This window comes from Triturus cristatus, chromosome 1_2 (assembly GCF_964204655.1).
Source record: "Triturus cristatus chromosome 1_2, aTriCri1.1, whole genome shotgun sequence".
NCBI classification, from domain to species: Eukaryota; Metazoa; Chordata; class Amphibia; order Caudata; family Salamandridae; genus Triturus; species Triturus cristatus.
In genome coordinates, this window is record NC_140580.1 from 1,155,920,334 (window position 1) to 1,155,940,518 (window position 20,185).

General features: G+C 46.8%; 1 protein-coding gene across 2 annotated transcripts in view; it reads right to left on the reverse strand.

Annotated features, from left to right (window-relative positions):
* The window catches only part of LAMC3 (laminin subunit gamma 3), a 770,318-nt gene that overhangs the window by 411,642 nt on the left and 338,491 nt on the right, over window positions 1-20,185 (reverse strand). For both annotated transcript variants that reach the window (XM_085613958.1, XM_085613956.1), the window contains exon 8: window positions 16,279-16,415. In XM_085613958.1, the coding sequence (XP_085470084.1) occupies window positions 16,279-16,415 (137 nt within the window). The remainder of the gene's footprint in view (window positions 1-16,278; window positions 16,416-20,185) is intronic.

The following is a 20,185-nucleotide window of genomic DNA, read 5'->3' on the forward strand; positions in this document are numbered from 1 at the left end:
ATCTTAACTGTAAAAAACAACAAAACACACCTGGAAGTGGGACGCCCACATAAAGAGAAATATAAAGCGGCAACCTTTCTAGGGGTACATTATCCCTGTCCTATCCGAATGGCACACCGGTACACCGTGTTTCCCAGCAAGGTACAAGTAGAGAATTTGCGTGCTTGTCACGTGATGTCACGTAGATGCCATGGACTCCGAATGGGAACTCCTCTAATGGTAACTAGACGCTTCCCTCATTCGTGATTTACGTGAACTTCCCCGTCTGTTCCAGGAGGCACTCGCATTTGGGTACACCCACGCGTCGCTCTCTTAACCACCCACACTACAGGGCTCAATCACCAGGTTTATAGAAACTTGAGGCACCTGCGTCAAATGTGCTCTCTGTGGCCCGTTTGTTAGCAAGTCATGTGAGGATCACAAGCTCACAGAGTCCAGCACGGAGCAACACGGTCTTCGTGCACACTCCCGCCACAGGCTGGAGGTGGGCTCAGCAGAAATGGCGGGCCAGATAGCCAATCAGCAACAGGAGGATGTGCACCCAGTGGCAGGAAAGTAAGTTAGAGGAGCCGGTTGGGTGGTGAAAGAATGACTACATAAATTTGATGAGAGATTAATTTTTGTCTCAAGTCATGGGTAGTCTCTTTAACTCAGCGTGATAGAATGGTAACCGTTTGGAAAATTCTTACGAGAGTTTACGTTTGATGATACCACATAAAGTGTTGGCATACGAACTCTGAAGTGAGCAGCGACGCACTAAGTGACATGAGCGACGTGATAAACCTAATTAAAATAAAACTAAACCTTACTAAGAGAGACGAACGGCTCAAAGAAGACGATCAGCGCTGATAGTGTTGTGGATTTCGAACAGTCTAGAATGTATTATTTTTAAACAGCGCATACAAAGCTCGTGCAACACAGAGCACTTACATAGAAACACGTGTTGTGTAAAGATACTTAGGCAGTGGTGAGTGTCTTAGGTGTTTTATATTTCCAAATACAAGCATAGGCCCTGGACGTAGAGGCCCACTTTCAAAGCAGCACGGTACAACGGAGGCTGCTTATTTCAAATGGAATAGGTGTTGCATTTGTGACAGTTTAAACTATTGGCATTGTAAACGACAATGTCTTTTATTTATGTATTTATGTGTTAATTTTCAAAACAGATAAATAAAAGGCATTGTCATCTACAATGCCAATAGTTTAAACTCTCACAAATGCGATACCTATTGCATTGCAAATGCTTGTTGTTATAGTTAGGGCCACTAGACTTATGTGATTGTGCGGTCACTGGGTTTTTCTGTATAATTATATGTTTACCGCACTTGCCACATAATTATCATCTGCTGTGTAATCTGCAGATTTTAACAAAAAAATGTGTTTCCCTCTCAAATGGTTCAACTGTTACTGAAAATGCAGCGACACGTTTTGCAGCGAAGTGGAAGGCCCTTTTCAAAGGTTATTAGCCCCCTTCCTGTTGCTTATTGCTATATGTGGGTGTTAAACTGGAACTAATGAGGTGCAAACAATGCCCAAACAGTGTTAACAAGCGTAACAAGCATTTGCAATTCAATAGGTCTCGCATTTATGAAAGTAAGAGCTATTGGCGTTGTAAATGATACTTCAGCATGTTTTTCTAGTATCCATTTTGTGCGAGATCATGTGTGACAGAGCGAGTGGAGCATGATTCACTTTGTTGACGGTATTCTAAGAGTGCCGGCCTGGGCGCTGTGAAGGATGCGAAGGTGTCCGGGGGCGGTTTTCACGAGTGATGTGCAAGGGAGGGCGAAGAAAGACATGAAAAGTGTTTAGTTGAATAATGCCTCAGAGCGAGCAGCTAAGCAGGTGGTGCTAATGGTTGCTATTTGAGCCAATTATGGTTAATAATTTAGAGTTTAGTCTGACCCCTGGGGTTATGTGCAGTGCTCAGCAATTTCAGACTCCGAAGTGCTGACTCTGGCTCCAGGCTGCAGCACTTGGTAGGTGACACTGAGAATGTATTTATAGCTTCTGTGTTGATTTAACTGGAAGTGCAATTTGGGCCATTTTTTGGGATGCAAAGACGAATGTTAAATTTTAAAACTTTTTGGGAGAGCTGGTTTAATGTGTTTTTTAAAAGGGGCGCGCATTATTATATGAGCAGTTACCTGAATGTGAAAAGTAACAAAATGTTTAGCTATTTTCATTCAGGTTTTTGACCCCGCCCCCTCTGTAACAGTTTTCATACCTTTAAATTTAGTTTGACTTGTGATTGTACCTATGATGTCATGAATGTGAAGCATGGTGCCGCGCACCTTAGCTGTGGAAGGCTTAGATCTGGGTCCAATGACAATGAGACTATTATGTTAGTCCGCTGTCTGGAAAGATGTGTTATGTTCAGCCCCCTTCATTTCCTAGCAGGGGGGGGGGGGACGCCACAGGTATCGCACGTGTCGTTACTCCATTGCTGAAGCATGGCGTGAAGCTGCTTTAAAGACGCAACGCTGTGTGGGGCCGGATATAAAAGAAGGGGCCGCCATTGCTGAAGCGCAGTGTAGGAACGTGACCCTTGTTGTGTGTTGAGTGTGTGCTGGGATCCTGCTAACCAGGCCCTAGCACCTGTGTTCTTTCCTAAAACTGTACCTTGGCACCCACAATTGGCACACCTCTGGGCCACATGTACGTTCCTTGTAAAAGGTACCCCTGGTACCAAGGGCCTTGTGACCAGAGAAGGTCTCTGTGAGCTGCAGCATGTATAATGCCACACTCAGAGATCCCTCACCTTAACACCCTCAACCTGCCAATGCACACTGGGTGTTTTGGTGCAGACCAAACCAAAGAGTCGACATGGCACACATCCCTGTGTGCCATGTCCAATAACACTGCCTGTGGCATGGGTACGTCACGCCTCTAGCAGGCCTCACAGCCCTAAGGCAGCGCGCACCATACTCAGGTGAGGGCATAGCTGTAGGAGCAATATGTCCCTGATGTGTCTGTGCCATTCACAAACATTGTAAATGCAGTGAAGCCATTTTGAGTACATGGGCTTGAAGTTGGTCAACATGAACTCCACAGCTCCATGATGGCTTTACTGAAGTCTGGGAAGTTTGGTATCAAATTTCCCAGCACATTAAGCCCAAACTGTTGCCAGTGTTGGCTTTAATGAAAAATGCACACAGAGGGCATCTTAGAGATGCCCCCTGAAAAACGACTACCTCTGGTATGGTTTCTGACTAGCTCCCAGCCACCTGCCACCACCAGATAGGTTTCTGGACCCCTGGGTAGAGAGCCCTCCGCTCTCTGGGTCCGGGAACAAGGCACACCCTGGGCAGAGGTGTCATTCCTCCTCCCCAGGATGGGCAGGGTCCTCTAAAAGGGAGTTTCAGAGGCCTGCTGCCTTTGTTAGCTACCCCCAGCATTTTGCTGCCTTATGAACTCTTATCTCACATGGACACTTGATTTGTCCAACACCAACCCAAGCCAGGGCTCCAGATCCAGCAGGATCCGCGAGCCCTCAACACTCTGCACCCGACACCCATGGCTCGAGTGGCCCAACACTGTAGCGATGTCCCCCGAGCAATCCTGACGTGGGTGCCAGTGTTGGACGACCCCCACCGACCTTCTCCTGCCTGCAGCCTCACCCTGAAGGGTTCCCCCAACCGCAACCGGAACCTGTGAGAAGAATCCAACATGAAAGGACACCCTGCCCCCAACCGCCCCTATGCCGCTGGTGGTGTGGACTTGGTGACAACTCCAGACCCTCTTTGCCCCGACCCTAACCCTAGGAGCTTGGCTCCTGAGACCGAGTGGCCTGCCAATGAGCAGTTCCCAACCAAGGTGCCCCCTAGCCCTATTGGCTAACATTGGCACCCTGCACTCTACACCCGGCCGCCCTAGTGCTGCTGCTGGTGCTCTTCGAGTGTCAACCTGAACCTCGGGGAACCTTGGTTCTACCCTCCAAAACTCTAACTCAGAAACCGTCTACTTACCTGCAAACCTAACACTTTGTTTTTCCTCATAGGACTGAACGGTGAGGCTTCTCTGAATATCCTTCTAAGTGGTGACCTGTCTTGTACTGCACAAAACGTAACCTATTACTTGCACAAGAGTTAACCTGCGTACAAATGCCATTTGTGGTATAAACTGTTCCATACCAAACTAGAACAGTAATCTAAAAGTCATCAAACAGTAATAGCATGCATTTTTGAACAGTCACAAATCGTTTTCTCCATTGAAAAAGTAATTCACTGTACTACTGAAAGTAACATTGTATGAAGAGTTTAACTTACCTGCTACTTAGTCTATCTTGGTTCTAAGAATAAAATTACAAAATAATAACTTTTTATAAAAACAGGCCAGGATTCAGTCTTTGAGTGTGTGGATTCTACGTTAGCTTCTGCTATACCTCTAGGGATCCACCGCACTCTATGCATGCTATACCTTACTGTGGTATAATGTATACAGAGCCAGCGTCCTACTTGCGGCGTGCTGTGCTGCTTTAAAGATGCAGTTCTGTGTGGGGCTGGATATTAAAGAAGAGGCCGTCATTGCTGAAGCGAGGCGCAGCTTTAAAAAAACATGAAAGTTGATAAAGTAGAGTTCGACGAGCCACGAAGAAGAGAAGAAAGGCGCGCGGCCGCCATTATTTAAGATGAAGCACTTAAATAAAATACACACAAATACAGTGTACACACCTGATGTGGGGAGGGAGGTGAACTACTGTAAAACCTACAACATGGCAGTATTTGATGAAAAAAAAATACAGCTTCCTCCTCAGGTCGTTAACGGGGGAGGGCGTAAGGAGAAGAAGGCAGCTACAGTCCATGACAGGGAGCGGAGAGCAGCTGTTCAGAATACAAACAAGCTGCTGGGGGCGGAAGGTGTTGTTCTGGGTAGGGAATGGGAGATTAAGTGAACTGGGAGCAGCAGAGCGAAAGACAAAGTAGTGCACTGATGGAAAACATATGGCCCATAGTAAAAGGGTTCATGTAGCAGGGGAAGTCTCAAGGGCGGAACAAAAGGAGGGACTCCTAAGTGTATTTGCCAATGAAAAGTCATCATTTCTAAAGGCCAGTAAGAGGAACCAATAAAAAAGATGGGTGTTTTTTTGAAGCCGATATCCAAGATATAAAATGTCTCTTCGAGACAGCGCATGTGCTGCCTAGGTGAGACCTAAAAATGACAAGTAATACTGTTGCAAAATGGTCTGCATTATGCTGCACGATTTGCCTTTTCTTGCTGCATAGTTTGGCCCTCTCCGCCGCATGATTCCAGTGGCCCTGGTTATATTATGAGTAGCCTTATAGTCTATTAGAATACAATCAAGTGATGTCTTTGTGTAGGAAACATCCTGGACTGAACTCCTTCAAGATGCTTGCAGGTTTGACTATCAGGAAGACCTTTTGCCCAAGGTTATAGAAGTGGGGACACTAGGGCTGACACTAGGACACAAGGACTGACACTAGGGCACTAGGACTGGGGCATAGGGTTCATCGTCACATAATCTGCGCTTTTGCCACTGGGCGGATGTATCTTTGTCTTGCCTGTTTAACACAAATGAACAATGATTTGTGGTTTAATGACTTTAAAGAGTTCATTGATGTCCACGTACATGTTTTACAATTTAAACCATGCCAGTACCTCACGTTCAAGCACTATTTAAAAGCACGCTTTCAGATTGTGTGTCCACATGTTGCACGACTGCCAGCTGTCCTCGCATAGGCTGTAAGCACCGCGTTTTATTTCGATAACAGCGTACAGGGAGGGGCAGCATCTGGAATGCTGGGGCTTAGCCCTACAATTGCTGACCCATCCGTTTGCACCAGCAGGAACAGGCAGGGAGCACTGACCCATTCAGAAGGACAGCTCCCTGGGGGGGCCACCGCCAGGCATACCAAACCTAATGAGCAATCTGGAAAATGTAGGGAGCTTGGCAAAGCCAGAAGGACAGGCTCAGGCATACCAGGCACAGCTTGAACAATCACTAGTTAGGAAGCCACATGACCAGAAGATTTAATTGCTTCTGGACTGCTACAGCCACAGGCAGACAAAGATTTACCTTTTGCTTGATCAAATGTAACTGAGTGGTTGGGTTACACTAGACCACCGCTCCTGAGGGGTCAGTTCATCCACCCACTATAGCGGGGTAAATCCCTCGACCTCCAGGCACCCATCCAGAGCCAGCGTTCAGGGCCTTCGAACATCTGAGATTTTCTGAAGTAGTTCTCCATATGTCTTACCAAGATGTGGCTAAAGTAAAGGATAATTATGGCCCTGTGACCAGGACCTTACTCTCCACGATACACTACATCTGATGATCCTAGTGCTACTAAACGGGAGCGAGACGTTGTATAGCAAGGGTTTTGTTAAAATGCTGTAAATTGTATTCTAATACAAATCCCACCATTGAAACTCTCTTAGTAAATCACTGACCCCACTCCTTCAGAGGGGTAATTCTTGTAACCATCATCCTTTGGTAGGTCTGAGGCTCTTGACCTCCTGATCTTCTCTTAAGTGTAGGGCACAGGGCTTTACATTTTATTCTCTGCTCAAGTGGCAGCCAGTGGAGGCCTGACCGTGCCTCTGAAGTATGGCTGAATTTTCACACCTTGCATGTGATCTGAATGGCCAAGTTCTGGCTTCGCTGCATTTGGCAGAGGTGATAGCCGAGTGACCGAGGTTCAAGCTGCTACAGGACTGCAGCCAGGACAAGGCCGGGGCAGACACTGCAAGGGAAGGTTTGTCCAGAGAAAGAAAGGAAGACTCTTCCTGATGTCACACAATGTCAAGAGCACAAGGAGAGAACTGCATTGCTATGCGCTTTTAGGTGGGAGTCTTGAGCAATAGAGACGCCCAGAAGCGCCAGAGCTTTGAAAGCTGCCAGAGGCGGGGTGCCCAGCCCAGGGGGCACAACATGAAATTATTAAGGGCAAATGTTGCCAAAAAGCAAAAATACGTTTTAGAAATTGTGACTCATCCACAGCTGTACAGCAATCAGGCAGCTCTTCAGATTAAATGTGGATTCTGGAGTTAGATCATCTGGTCCGATGATGATGACCATCTGAGTATCATCCACATAAGCCAAAGATCTGAATCCAAAGGATCTTCTAAGCTGGGGCAGAGGCCGCGGGTGGGGGTTAAAAAGCATCGATGATGAGGAGGAGCCCCGAAGAACTCCACAACAGATGGAGCCTGGTCGGATGTAAAAGATTTGAGCAAGAGAGGACCGTTTTCTGTATCCCAGTGGTGGCCAAGTGGTCAACCAGAATCTTATGGCCCACCACATCCCGATCTTGGCGGATGGGATACTCTGTCACAAACGTGATGGATATTCTGTCAGCCGAATTACAAGTTGCCTGGGATATAATGGAACTTGTAACACGGCGGACTGGATATCTGTCACATTTGTGACGGAGTATCCCATCTGTCAAGACCGTAATCAGGCCCTGAGGGACAAGTAATTGAAGGTGCAACTTTAGTCAATGTTTTCAGCATCATCCAGATAGGAGAGAGATAAGACTATCACATTATGGAGAGAAGTTGGTCAAAATGCAAAAGTTGTGAGGGCATTTCAAAGCCTGAAGAACTCTCTAGATCCACTAGTTCCTACCGAAAAATGGGGGCAACCCCACTTTAAAAATGACAAACCTCTAACAGTGTGTGTCTTTGAATTATGATTCCATATTCTGGTCAATGAAGCTCAGTCAATGAAATCCAACCTAAGGCTCTAAGGTGGGAGGAGAAATGCTAAGTCTTCCTGGGAACAGACGCTGGAGGCACAGGTCTGGGTGTGCAAGGCTGATCGAAGGGTGATGCAAGCTACCACATGTGCAGTTCTTGCATGTGTCCTCCAGATCCCTGGCCGCCTGAATATTCAAATGTCCTTCTGTTTGGCCAAAGCCAGTGGGCTGCAATGGTCTCACGGTCCCTATAGTATTTATTTATTTATAAAGTTATGGACAGCTCGAACATGACCCGTGAGGGTATACGAGCACTTTAAAAGGGGGGAGAGTGGATAAACCAGTAAGAGACAGTAAAAAAGTGCAGTTACGACATAAAGACAGTATTAAAGTGCAGTTACAACGTAAATACAATCAGAAGACTATGAAATCGAGGCGTGCAACCTCCCTAGGAGATCAGACGGAGGTGGCCGTGGTCAAAAGGATAAGAGTACAACAGGTAAGGTTGATCAATATTTGGTATGGAGATGACTTTTAGGCCAACCACTTCTTCATCTGAATGTTTTTACTTCTAATTTGAAAGAGGCAGTAGAAGGAATAAGATGGATTTCCTTCAGAAGAGAATTCCAAATTTTTGATGCAATGCCTGAAAAAGCTCTGTTACATGTTCATCAACACCCGCCAGACTATTCCAACTTTTGTGCTAGGTCTCTGGGAGTCTTGTAATTTATTGCTTTATGTGTCATGCAGTTGATTTTTAGAGGAATATGTGCTTCATAAGGGAGCCAGTGTAGGGATTTCAGGTCAGGGGAGATGTGATTGTTTCTTTTTGTTCCAGTGACGTGTCTGGCCGCAGCGTTAAGAGAGGCACGTAAAGGGACCAGTTTCCGTAATGGAGCCTGGGGATGACTAGGGCTTGGACCGCAGATTTAAGATTATCCTGGAGGAGGAAGGGTTTTAATTGCCTTAGAATGCTCATCTGGAATTTGCTCCTTTGGTGGCGATACTGATGTGGTTCTGCATATGCAGATGTTTGTCTAGTATAATTCACAGAGATCTCGCCGAGTCTAAAAAGTGAAGTGTACAATTGAGGGCAGGTAGATGTTTCATAAAGGTCGATCTTAAGATTGTGTTTGGGTGGGGTAATGAGTAATTTCGTGTTGATGGCATTAAGTTTGAGATGGTTGAGCGAAAGCCAGTTCTGAGTATTCTGTAGAATAACGTTGAGGGTATTGAGGTCATCAGGAGAGGAGCTTTTCAGGTACAGGTGTGTTTCATCAGCATACATATGGTAATGAAAGTTGGAGGATGCTAAGGAGGTTCCATGAATACGTTGAAGAGAATGGGAGAGAGGGCAGATCCCTGTAGGACTTCCAGGTGACCGTAGAGGGCTTTCACAGAGAATGGATGACGTTGATTCTCTGGGTTCTGTGATGGAGGAATGACGTAAACCATTGAAGGGTGGTCCCTGTTAACCCCATCTTTCTTTCAAGTTGGTTTAGAAGGTTGACGTGTTTCACAGTGTCAAACGCTGAGGATAAGTCAAAGAGGATGAGGAGACACACTTCATCCTGATCCAACATTGGTATAAAGTCATCCACCATGTGTGTGAGTGCTGTTTCTGTGCTGTGATCTTGGCGGAAACCAGACTGGTATAGGTCTAGGATTTGGTACTGATCTATGGGATTACAGAGATGGATCTGTACACATTACTCAATAAGTATCACCATAGTGGGAATGTTGGAGATTAGATGGAAATTGTTTAAGTCTGCGCAATCTGCTGTTGCTTGTATTAGGATGGGGTTTACCTGTCCTACTTTTAGACAATCAGGGATGGTGCCTTGAAGGAGAGGGGTATTTACGATCTTTGTACATAAAGAAAGTATAGACAATGTGATCTCCTTGAAGATAATCTAAGGTAAAGGTGAAGTGTAAAAGTGAAGTGATTAGATGGTTTCAGCACCGTGAGCAGGTAGTGAATGTCACTTTCCTTGAGGGGGTGAATGTGTGCCAAGAGGTATTGTTTTTGAGGGCGAGCTCAGGGTGACCTGATAGGGATAGCAGACTATGATGGATGACTAATGGTGGGTACGTTAGATGGTATCGGCTCCCTCATTGCCTGTAACTCCTTTTCAATAATGAATGTTTTTTTTCCATGACGAAGGAAGCAAATGTTTTGCATCTAGGAGTCTTGCTGGAACCAGTACCAGGAAGGAAGGGTTGGTTGTTGGATTGTTGCTTGACAATTTCAAAAGGTTTTTGGGGCTGGTTTCTGGCTAGGTCCAGTTGGGTTCTAAAGAAATTAGCTTTCGAGTTTCTGATTCTTTTTGTTGTAAGCGTTTCCCACTGACCTTAGCCTTTCCATGTTTTCCTTGGAAGGTGAGGATCTCCCGGCTATTTCTGCTAGTCTCAAATTGCGTCTTTCAGTATTGAGGTTTTCATTGAACCAGGGTTTAGAAACTTTGTTGGATACCTTTTTTAATTGTAGAGGAGCGACCAAGTCAAGGATCTTCAGAATGGAGGTTTTGTAGTGCTCTGTAAGGTCGTGGACGTCCACCATGACCACCTCGGGGGTCAGGTAATTGTGACTGAGGGCCGATAAGAGATTGAGGTTTACATTCTGTAGATTTTGTTTCCAATGCTTTTTTTTTTACTTGCCCTTTTTTTGAGGTTACATTGGCCTTGATGAGGAAGGTAATACAGAAGTGGTCTGTCCAATCACAAGGCAGAATAACCTCCAGTGTTGTGATGCTTCATTTTTCAGTGATTAGGTCTAGGGTCTCGTCTTTTTTGTGAGCTGGGCGATCACACATTTGGGTCAACTTGAGGTCTGATAAGAAGGCTTTGAAGGTGTTGACTATCTGGTTATTCAAGTGAAGGTTTAAGTCTCCAAGGAAGAGTAGTTTGTTGATCAGCGTTGGTTGAGATTAATTCCATGATTTGTTCGATGAAAGCTAGGTTGTCTCTGGGAGGGTGCTAAATTAGATGAAGTTTGCAAATAGTTCTGTCACTGCTGGCGATATTGATGCAAAGGTATTCTTCTGCAGGAAAGGTATCCGAAGCTGCCTGCCTTGCAGCTAGGGTATTATAGTAAATGCAAGCCACTCCCACATCAGCTCTGCAAGGTTTGTCCAGTCTAATGATGTTGTGACTAGGGGGGACTAGTAGGTCTAAAATAGAGGCAGAAGAGTCATTTAATCACGTTTCTGTCAGGATAACGAGGTTGAGCTCAAGAGTGCAGGTGAAGTCATAAATGTCAGACGCATGACTAACAGCCGATCTGCAATTAACGAGCATGCATTTCAGGAGGCTATAGGAGTGGGTTGTGGCAGACCGATTGGGGTTGATAGGTTTGAGATGGGCTCTGTTAATCCCTCTAGGGTTGAGACTCGATACTCTGTAGGGATTACTTTGGATGGTTTGGATTTGAGCCGGACATACCTTGGTGTTATCTTCATTGAGGGTGTAGGAAAGGAGAAGTGCGTGGATGTCGCTGTCTGAGAGGCAATCGTTCGATCTCCTAGGTCGAGAGGGGGAGCTAGGGGGAGGGGAGGAGTTCCTATTAAAGTGAGGTATGTATGGGTTGCGGTAAGGGAGTGAGATGAATTGAGAGCCAGCTTGCTTCTTCTGAAAACTGTCATGCCTTTGGTTGAGCAACGCCTCAGTGGTTACGGAGGTAAGTCTTAGAATATCTTCCTTAAGATGTAGTGGGTTAAGTGAGATCTCATCGAGGCAAGATTCCGAAGGAGCGAGGGGGCAGGTGGTCATGGTTTGGGAGGGGGGTCAGGTTGGGAGGAAGAGTTAGTATTGTGGGAAGGAAGAATTTGACGGTCAAATATATCCTGCGGTGGGATTGTAAAAATGGTGGAGGCGATAGCCTGAGGGTAGTAGATGGGGGAAGAAGTGTGCTGATTGAGAGATCTAAGAGGCGTATGATTCGTCATGTCTGGGGGTATGAAATCAGGAATATTCGTCATCATTACATTGGTAGGCGGTGGGGGTGTCAGGAGGGCTAGGTGGGCATAATTTGGGAACCAGGGGTGGGATTGCAGGGGCGAGAATAGAACCTTGAGGGATGGACTTTGTGGTTGCAGTTGTGGAGGCAACTGGTTATGTGGGCAGGGGCATCGACTTAAGGACAGGGGCTCAGTTCTGATAGAGTGAGGATTCAAAGGTAGTGGTGGGCAGAGATAGAGGGTGGAAGCATGGGTTATCTCTCGAGAAAGGGTCGGATGAGGCCAGTGTAGGAGAGGGGGTGCAAAGGGATGCAATGTTGATGTCAGGCACGTTGTGGTGTCTTCGGGTAGTGGTTGGGTTCTTATTGTTCACCATTCTTTTTATGATAGGGAAAATCTTGTCCAGTACTGCTAGGTTGTCATTAGAGGATTGAATTAGGCTGATGCTGTTGTTGTAGAGAGATATGGTAGCAACTGCCCCGCAAAAGGTTGAATGGGATATAGACAGTCTAAGCCCATGGGGTGTTTTCCTGGAGTTGGGTATTCAGAGTAGGGAGTATATGGCAGTTCTCCACCGTGCACGTCTTTTAGTGTAGAAGACGAGGCCACTAGTTAGCCTGCCCTTACTCGAGCAGAAGTATGGGTCAGAGATAAGGGTTTCAGGGTGGGATTTGAGCAAATGGTGTTCGTGACTTTTTGCTAAATTTTTTGAGAGATTAGGGGGGCAATTCATTGTGTAGGCATTAAAACCTGTTAGCTTTAGTGTTGTGTCTATAACTCAAAAAGAGGTGGCTCCCTTGTTGTGTCGACCACACAGTTCAGCTTCATTTTCCATGATGGTCACCTTCATCCTCCAAGCAAGTCATCCCCCACCCTCCATACAGGTCACACCCACCCTTTATACAAGTCAACCCACACCCTCCATAAAGGACACCTTCCATCCTCAACACAGGTCAGCTGCATCCTGCGCATTGTCCTCCTGGACAGGGCAGTTCTCTCCTTGCTGGGCAGTTTAGAAGCTCAACTTCTAAAGCAAGACAGAGTGAGAGGCTGTCTTCAGTGTCCTGGACTTTGTTCCAGGCTTGGGAAGAAAAACCATACAGACCACTCTGCTTGACCAGAATGAAACCTGCCTACTAATACTACTTGCTCTCTCATCTGCATTTGACACTGTCAAACACGACAATCTACTTAACCTCTTGGAATGCAGGATGGGGCTCTCAGGCACGGTCCTGAAATGGTTTGCCTCTTTTCTCAACAAGAGAACGCAGAGTCAAATCCAATCAAACTCTATCCAGCTTCAGCCCCTACTCTCTGGGTGTCTCCCAAGGGTCCTCGCTCTACCCCACGCTCTTTAACCTTTTCATTGAACCACTGACTGTAATCCTCAATGTATCCTACATACAATATCACATGTATGCGGATGACACCCAACTGTACATGAAAATATCCTCCCCCGAAGACATCAAGTCACTCAACGGAGCCCTACTCAAAACCCTAAATTGGCTAACCACCAACCACCTCAAACTAAACACCCTCAAGACGGAATTCCTCCACATCTCACCCACTAAGCAAGCCCCCACTGTTGTGAAATATCTAAGTAACCTCACCACTCTCAACTGCACATCACACATAATTGACTCCACAAAATCACTGGGAGTGGTGTTAGATAAGAACCATAACATGCAAGACCACACCGGAGCATCTACTAAAGGAGCGAACTTCCAACTGAGCATCCTAAGAAAACTCAAACCCAACCTTCCCCACGATGACTTCAAATCGGCGGTTCAAGCACTAGTCATCTCTAGACTTGACTACGGCAGTGCTACTCTATGCGGACTGCCAAGACTCAGCTTAGCCCCCCTCAGAGCTTCTCTTAATGCAGCGACCAGGCTCATTACTGGTTCCAAGAAAACCAACCACGTCTCTCCAGACCTGAAATCGCTCAACTGGCTTCCATTTGAGGTAAGGAGCCACTTACAAATTGCATTCATGACCCACAGAGCCCTGCCCTTCAATACCCCACTGTACCTGAAAAACAAGCTCGAACTCTCCGGCTGCAACTGGCCCTCAAGGAGCACCAGCACACTGCTGCTTAAGTCGAAGAAATTTAAAAAACTGAAAACATACAATCGTTCATTCTCTGGCATTACCCTGAGAATCTGGAACTCCCTCCTCGTGGAAACAAGACTGATTCCCTCAACACTTGCCTTCAAAAGGGAAGTTAAGGCCCTCCTAATGAACAAGGCCCTGAGCCAGAAGTTTTTCTCCCCCTGCCTCCGATCTTGTTTAGCTGTTTTAGCTACTACCTGACATTTGTTACGGCCCATGTCGCCCGCCACTGTGCCATTCTGTTCCTGTTGTATATTGCTTTTCTTGTTCAGGGCCATGTCCTCTCTGTCCACTGTGAATCTCTACACCCCCTGTGGGTATGCTTTGGTGGTCCAATGGTGTCAATCTATGGTCTTTCAAACACAGTGCCTCCAGAACAATTAGGTTTACGTTTTGGACCCTGGTAGGGAGGTCTAGCACCCCTTTCCTCATCTTACCAGTTCCATATCCACTTCATGGCACCTTGGTGAGTACCTCCTCCATCTCCCACCACTGTGGAACCCACACCTGTAAGACATTGGGTTTTTGATTGTTGTAGAGGACGAAAACCCTCCTCAAGCAACAACCACAATCCTTGTCAAAATTCACTATATTAACCTGTTCTTAACCTTCTAGTAGTTTGGAACAAAAGCCATCAGGCTTAACTTGTACTTGCACTGTTTATGCAGCGCACAAAGAGTAATAAAGGGAAACCACAGCACAAGGTATAAAAAATAGAGTACAATTAAGAAACGAAATGAGAACAAACTGACAAAATCCACTCAGTAGAACCGGGGAAATGCAATTTTAAAGGTTTATGTAAAAATTGCGCCAAGAGGCAGAAAGACGTATCTATTGGTATCAAGTTGCGCTACACTGGGACAAAGTTCTAAGTTCAGGCCGACCACACTGGTGTGTGGGACGGTTACAGGGACAAGGTTCGTCCTGCTGAAAAAGTTACCTACGGAAAGTCCGGCATACAGCTTTCAGAACTTCAGGATTTAAAGGAAGAGCTCAACTGATACCAGCTAAGGGTCCAGGGCCTGGGGAGGCACCTCTTGGGGATCAGGAACTCACTCCAGCAGAGGCCAGCAAGGCTAAGGCTGGGCCAGTTGCAGATCCAGGCAGGGCCTGTTGCAGCAGGTCAGCGGGGCAGCTGCAGGGAGGCCTCAGAAGCTTGTTGTGTTCCTGTAGATCTGAACAGGAAGTCAGCCAACTGACCCTTGGAGTCACTCTGCTAGTCCTGGGATCAAGCAGAAAGGCAGGCTGCAAGCAGGTGGGCAGTCCTCTGGTAGAAGCAAGACAGTCCTCTGGGGTACAAAACAGGCCTCAAGCAACAGGACAGCCCTCTGAAGTGCCAGGCAGTCCTTCTGGGGGTCCTCCGCAGGTCTGAGAGTGAACTAGTGAGTGGCTCAAGAGGTCCAATATTTATACCTGGTGCTACCCTTAGATGTGGGGAAAACTTCTAGTCAATTCCCACATCTGGTTCCAGAGAGTTCCTTTTCCCCCCTTTCTTCCCCTGCCCAGGCTCCTGCAAGCATGCTGGAGGCAGCCCTTTGAAATGGGGCAGGGAACAGCTACGCCCCTCCTATTCTACAGAACAGCCCTCTCCAAGCTACACCCCGGTCCTATTGTTCACTATTCGGGGCCAATACGCATTCCTGATGGAGGAGCAATCAACAGGGCAAGGCAGCTGTTAAGTCCTAGAAGGCCTCAGTAAATTTATGGCAGGAAAATGCCTTCTTTTAAAAAATGGCATTTTTTAATTTGTTATCTAAAATCCGACTTTACCCTAAAGAGGATTTTAAATTACAATTCATGTAAGTCCACACATGATATTCATACCTGCTCCAAGTCGAAATTTAGCAGTTATTGAATGTAATAAGGCAACCCAATGTTATCCTATTGGAGAAGTAGGCCTTGCCGTAGTGAAAAACGAATGTAAGAGTTTCTCACTACCAGGACTGGTAAAACTTAAAAATATGTCTTGCTTTTTAAATACAATGCTGCCTGCCTTATAGGCTTCTGTGGGGCCTACTTTAGCGGTGGCTTATGTGTATTTAACAGGTAAGTTTAGGCCTGGCAAAAGATTTTTTGTGCAGGTTAAATTGGTAGTTTAAAACTGCACTACAGGCTGCATTGGCAGACCCTAGGCATGTTTTAAAAGGCTAATTTTAATGGGTGACACAATGAGTGCTGCTGCCCACTAGCAGCATTTAATTTACAGGCCCTGGCCAAATATGGTACCCTAATGAGTGACTTTAAGTAAATTAAATGTACCAATCAGGCGTAAGCACATTGTACCATGTTTTTTGAGCGAACACAAACACTTTAACACTGGTTAGAGGTGGTAAAGTGCACAGAATCCTAAAAGTTACCGAAAAGAGGTTCAGATAACAAGAGGGGTGAAGGCGAAGTGTGGGGAGGACCCTGAAGGAAGGGCAAGGTCAACAATCTCCCTCAAAGCTAATACCCGCTATGGTATCCCACATATTGTAGATCCACACCCCTAAACCATGGCATCTTCTTTTACCCATCTGGTACCACCACGTTTCTGACTGCACATCTCTTACCATGATGAAAGTCGGAGTGGATGAGATGCTCGCCATATCCGGGGGCCGTGGTGCACACAGTGGAATGTCCGAAGCAGAAGCAGTGGCTGCAGCCGCGGGGATTGTTGGGCTGAAGGTTGAAGGTGCCAGGCACACACCTGGAGCAGAGAGAAGAGATGTGCCATTACTGTCAGGGTGCCAAGTGCACTGAGAAGGGAGAGAAGCGCAGAAAGGGTGGAAGGAAAGGAGTGAGAGTGAGAGGAAATGAAGAAAGGACAAAGTGAAGAAGGGGGCAGAATGAACAAAGGAAAGGGAGAGGAGGGAGGAAGATAGAAAGGAGATGAGGGAGCCAATAAGGAAGGTGGGAAAAAAACATCTGAAAGGAATGGAGTGGGAAGAAATAAACAAAGAAGAAACAGAAGACAGAAAAAGGGAAGTAAAAAATGAAGGAAGGATCATAGGACGGAAGAGAACAAAGGAATGAAGAATGAAAGGAGGAACGAAGAAAGGTGGATGGGAGGAGATGGGAGGAAGGAAGAGAAAGAAGAAAGAAATTAAAAAGGAAGGAATAAAGAAAAGTAAGGAAAAAAGGAAAAAGGACAGACAGAAGATAGAGAAGAAGGAACGAACGAAGGACGAAAGAAGCGAAGCCATAAGAAACAAAAGACAGAAGGAATTAAGGAATATAGCAGGAAAGCGGGAACAAACAAAGGAGAAAGAGGCAGTAAGGATGAAAGAGAAGGTAAGAATGAAGGAAGAAAGAAAGAAAGAATGAATGAGAAAAAGGAAAGAACAAAGGAAGGAGGGGGAAGAATGAAACAAGAAAAGAGAGAAGGAGGAAGAAAGATAGAAAGACAAGGGAAGTGAGGGCGACAATAAGCAGGCTGCGAAGGACAATACAAAACACTGAAAAGAATGGAGTAAAAAGGATTAAATAAAGAAGGGAGAGAAGAATTAAAAATGGAAGGGAGAAATGAAGGAGGAAGAAAGTAGGAAAGAATGAGGGAAGAAAGAAAAGGAAGATCGATGGACAAATGAAAGAGCAGGAATGTAGCAAGAATTAAAGAAGGAAGGAAAAAAGTAAGAAGGCAAAAAAATGAAAGAAGGAAGAGAGAAAAAGAAGGAACAAAGGGTGAAAGAAAGAAGGCAGGAAAGAAGGAAGGAATAAAGGATGGAATGAAAGAAAGAAAGGAAGGAAGAAAGAAAAAAGAAACAAAGAAAGCACGAAAGAAAAGAAGGAAAGAACAAAGGAATAAAGAAGGCAGGAAAGTAGCAAGAAGGAAGGAGGGAAAAAAGAGAAGAAAAGAAGGAAGGGAGGGAGGAAGAAGCAAAGAAAGAATGAAGAAAGAAAAGGAGAGTTATGGAGGTAAGAAAATGTATAGAGAAAAGAAGGAAGGAAGAAAGGAAAGGAATAAAGAAAGAACATAAAGAAGGGAGTGGGATTAAGAGTAAGAATAGAAGAAAGAAAAAATGAAACAGAATGTGAAAAGAAAGGAGAGAACCAGAGCAGAAAGGAAAGAACAAAAGGCAGAGGAAAATGATTAAAGGAAGAAAGGGAAAGAAAGGGAAAGAAAGGAAAGCAGGAAAGGAGGAGAAAACTGGATTCAGAAGGAGAAACAAAAGAATCTATGGAGAATAAAAAGAAATGCCTTGAAGAAGGAGGGCAGGAGAAAAGTGAACGCAAAAAGTAATTAAACATAGTGCGATGGAAGCATGTTCTACTTTTTCTGGTGAGGCTTAAGAGGCGTGATCATGTTTCAGTGACAATTATTGGTTTAAACCAGATTTTTAAATGGTATTAAATAGCTAAGGCCTTGGTCACAAAGACCCTGGTGTGGCCTCAGCGGCAAGAAGTCAGATTACAGATTTCATCCAAGGCAAATACTATTAACTTTATTTTTTTAATATGAGAGCATCTTCAAATATGTGAGTACTTGCCTAAAACCTTGCTCCATCTATGATAAAAAGCGAGGCAACATTTCAGCCATTCTTGACAAGTGACTTGCCTTTAAGTTCATAAATACAACTGCCATTAGGGCAGTAAAAGGAAGGTTTGTCAGTTCATGTTTAAAAACTCTGCTTTTTAATAAATCCTCTTCAAATAATCAGATGCACTGAGGTGAAACACTTAGTTAAAGAACTACACTTTCTTGAATCCTGAAGATGTCTTTTCATAATCCTACAAGATGTTTGTTGTGTGTATCTGCCACATATTTCAATTGCTCTGCTCGTGCATGGGCTCTTAGAGCCAGAGCCGCCCACTGGGCCAGCTCTGGCTTGGCTCTTAGAGCCAGAGCCTCCCACTGGGCAGCTCGTGCATGGGCTCTTAGAGCCAGAGCCGCCCACTGGGCCAGCTCGAGCATTGGCTCTTAGAGCCAGAGACGCTCACAGGGCCAGCTCGTGCATTGCCTCATAGAGCCAGAGCCGCCCACTGGGCCAGCTCGTGCATTGGCTCTTAGAGCCACAGCCGCCCACTGGGCCAGCTCGTGCATTGGCTCTTAGAGCCAGAGCCGCCCACTGGGCCAGCTCGTGCATGGGCTCTTTTTTCCAGAGCCGCCCACTGGGCCAGCTCGTGCATGGGCTCTTAGAGCCAGAGATGCCCACTGGGCCAGCTCGAGCATTGGCTCTTAGAGCCAGAGCCGCCCACTGGGCCAGCTCCTGCATTGGCTCTTAGAGCCAGAGCCGCCCACTGGGCCAGCTCGCGCATGGGCTCTTTTTTCCAGAGCCGCCCACTGGGCCAGCTCGTGCATTGGCTCTTAGAGCCAGAGCCGCCCACTGGGCCAGCTCGTGCATTGGCTCTTAGAGCCACAGCCGCCCACTGGGCCAGCTCGTGCATTGGCTCTTAGAGCCACGGCCGCCCACTGGGCCAGCTCGTGCATGGGCTCTTACAGCCAGAGCCGCCCACTGGGCCAGCTCGTGCATGGGCTCTTAGAGCCAGAGCCGCCCACTGGGCCAGCTCGTGCATTGGCTCTTAGAGCCAGAGCCGCCCACTGAGCCAGCTCGTGCATGGGCTCTTAGAGCCAAAACCGCCCACTGGGCCATCTCTGGCTTGGCTCTTAGAGCCAGAGCCGCCCACTGGGCCAGCTCGTGCATTGGCTCTTAGAGCCACAGCCGCCCACTGGGCCAGCTCATGCATGGGCTCTTAAAGCCAGAGCCACCCACTGGGCCAGCTCTGGCTTGGCTCTTAGAGCCAGAGCCGCCCACTGGGCCATCTTTGGCTTGGCTCTTAGAGCCAGAGCCGCCTACTGGACCAGCTCGTGCATTGGCTCTTAGAGCTACAGCCGCCCACTGGGCCAGCTCGTGCATTGGCTCATAGAGCCAGAGCCGCCCACTGGGCCAGCTCGTGCATAGGCTCTTAGAGCCACAGCCACCCACTGGGCCAGCTCGTGCATTGGCTCTTAGAGCCAGAGCCGCCCACTGGGCCAGCTCGTGCATTGGCTCTCAGAGCCAGAGCCGCCCACTGGGCCAGCTCTGGCTTGGCTCTTAGAGCCAGAGCCGCCCACTGGGCCATCTCTGGCTTGGCTCTTAGAGCCAGAGCCGCCTACTGGGCCAGCTCGTGCATTGGCTCTTAGAGCCACAGCCGCCCACTGGGCCAGCTCGTGCATTGGCTCTTAGAGCCAGAGCCGCCCACTGGGCCAGCTCGTGCATTGGCTCTCAGAGCCAGAGCCGCCTACTGGGCCAGCTCTGGCTTGGCTCTCCCTGTTAATATGTTGGCTCGCCCAATGCTACCTTTTACCTTTTCTGGCTCTCCGCGTTGCGCGACCGCCTGCCTGACTCTGTCATGGCGGGTTTGTCACACAACTTGTGTTCTTGTTTCCATAGAAACGGAGCAGTTTCAGCATCTGCTCTAGTTTTCCTGACTCATGATGCAAACGACACAGAATGGAGCTGTGCAATGGTCCAAGAAATGTCATGTCACAGAGGACTC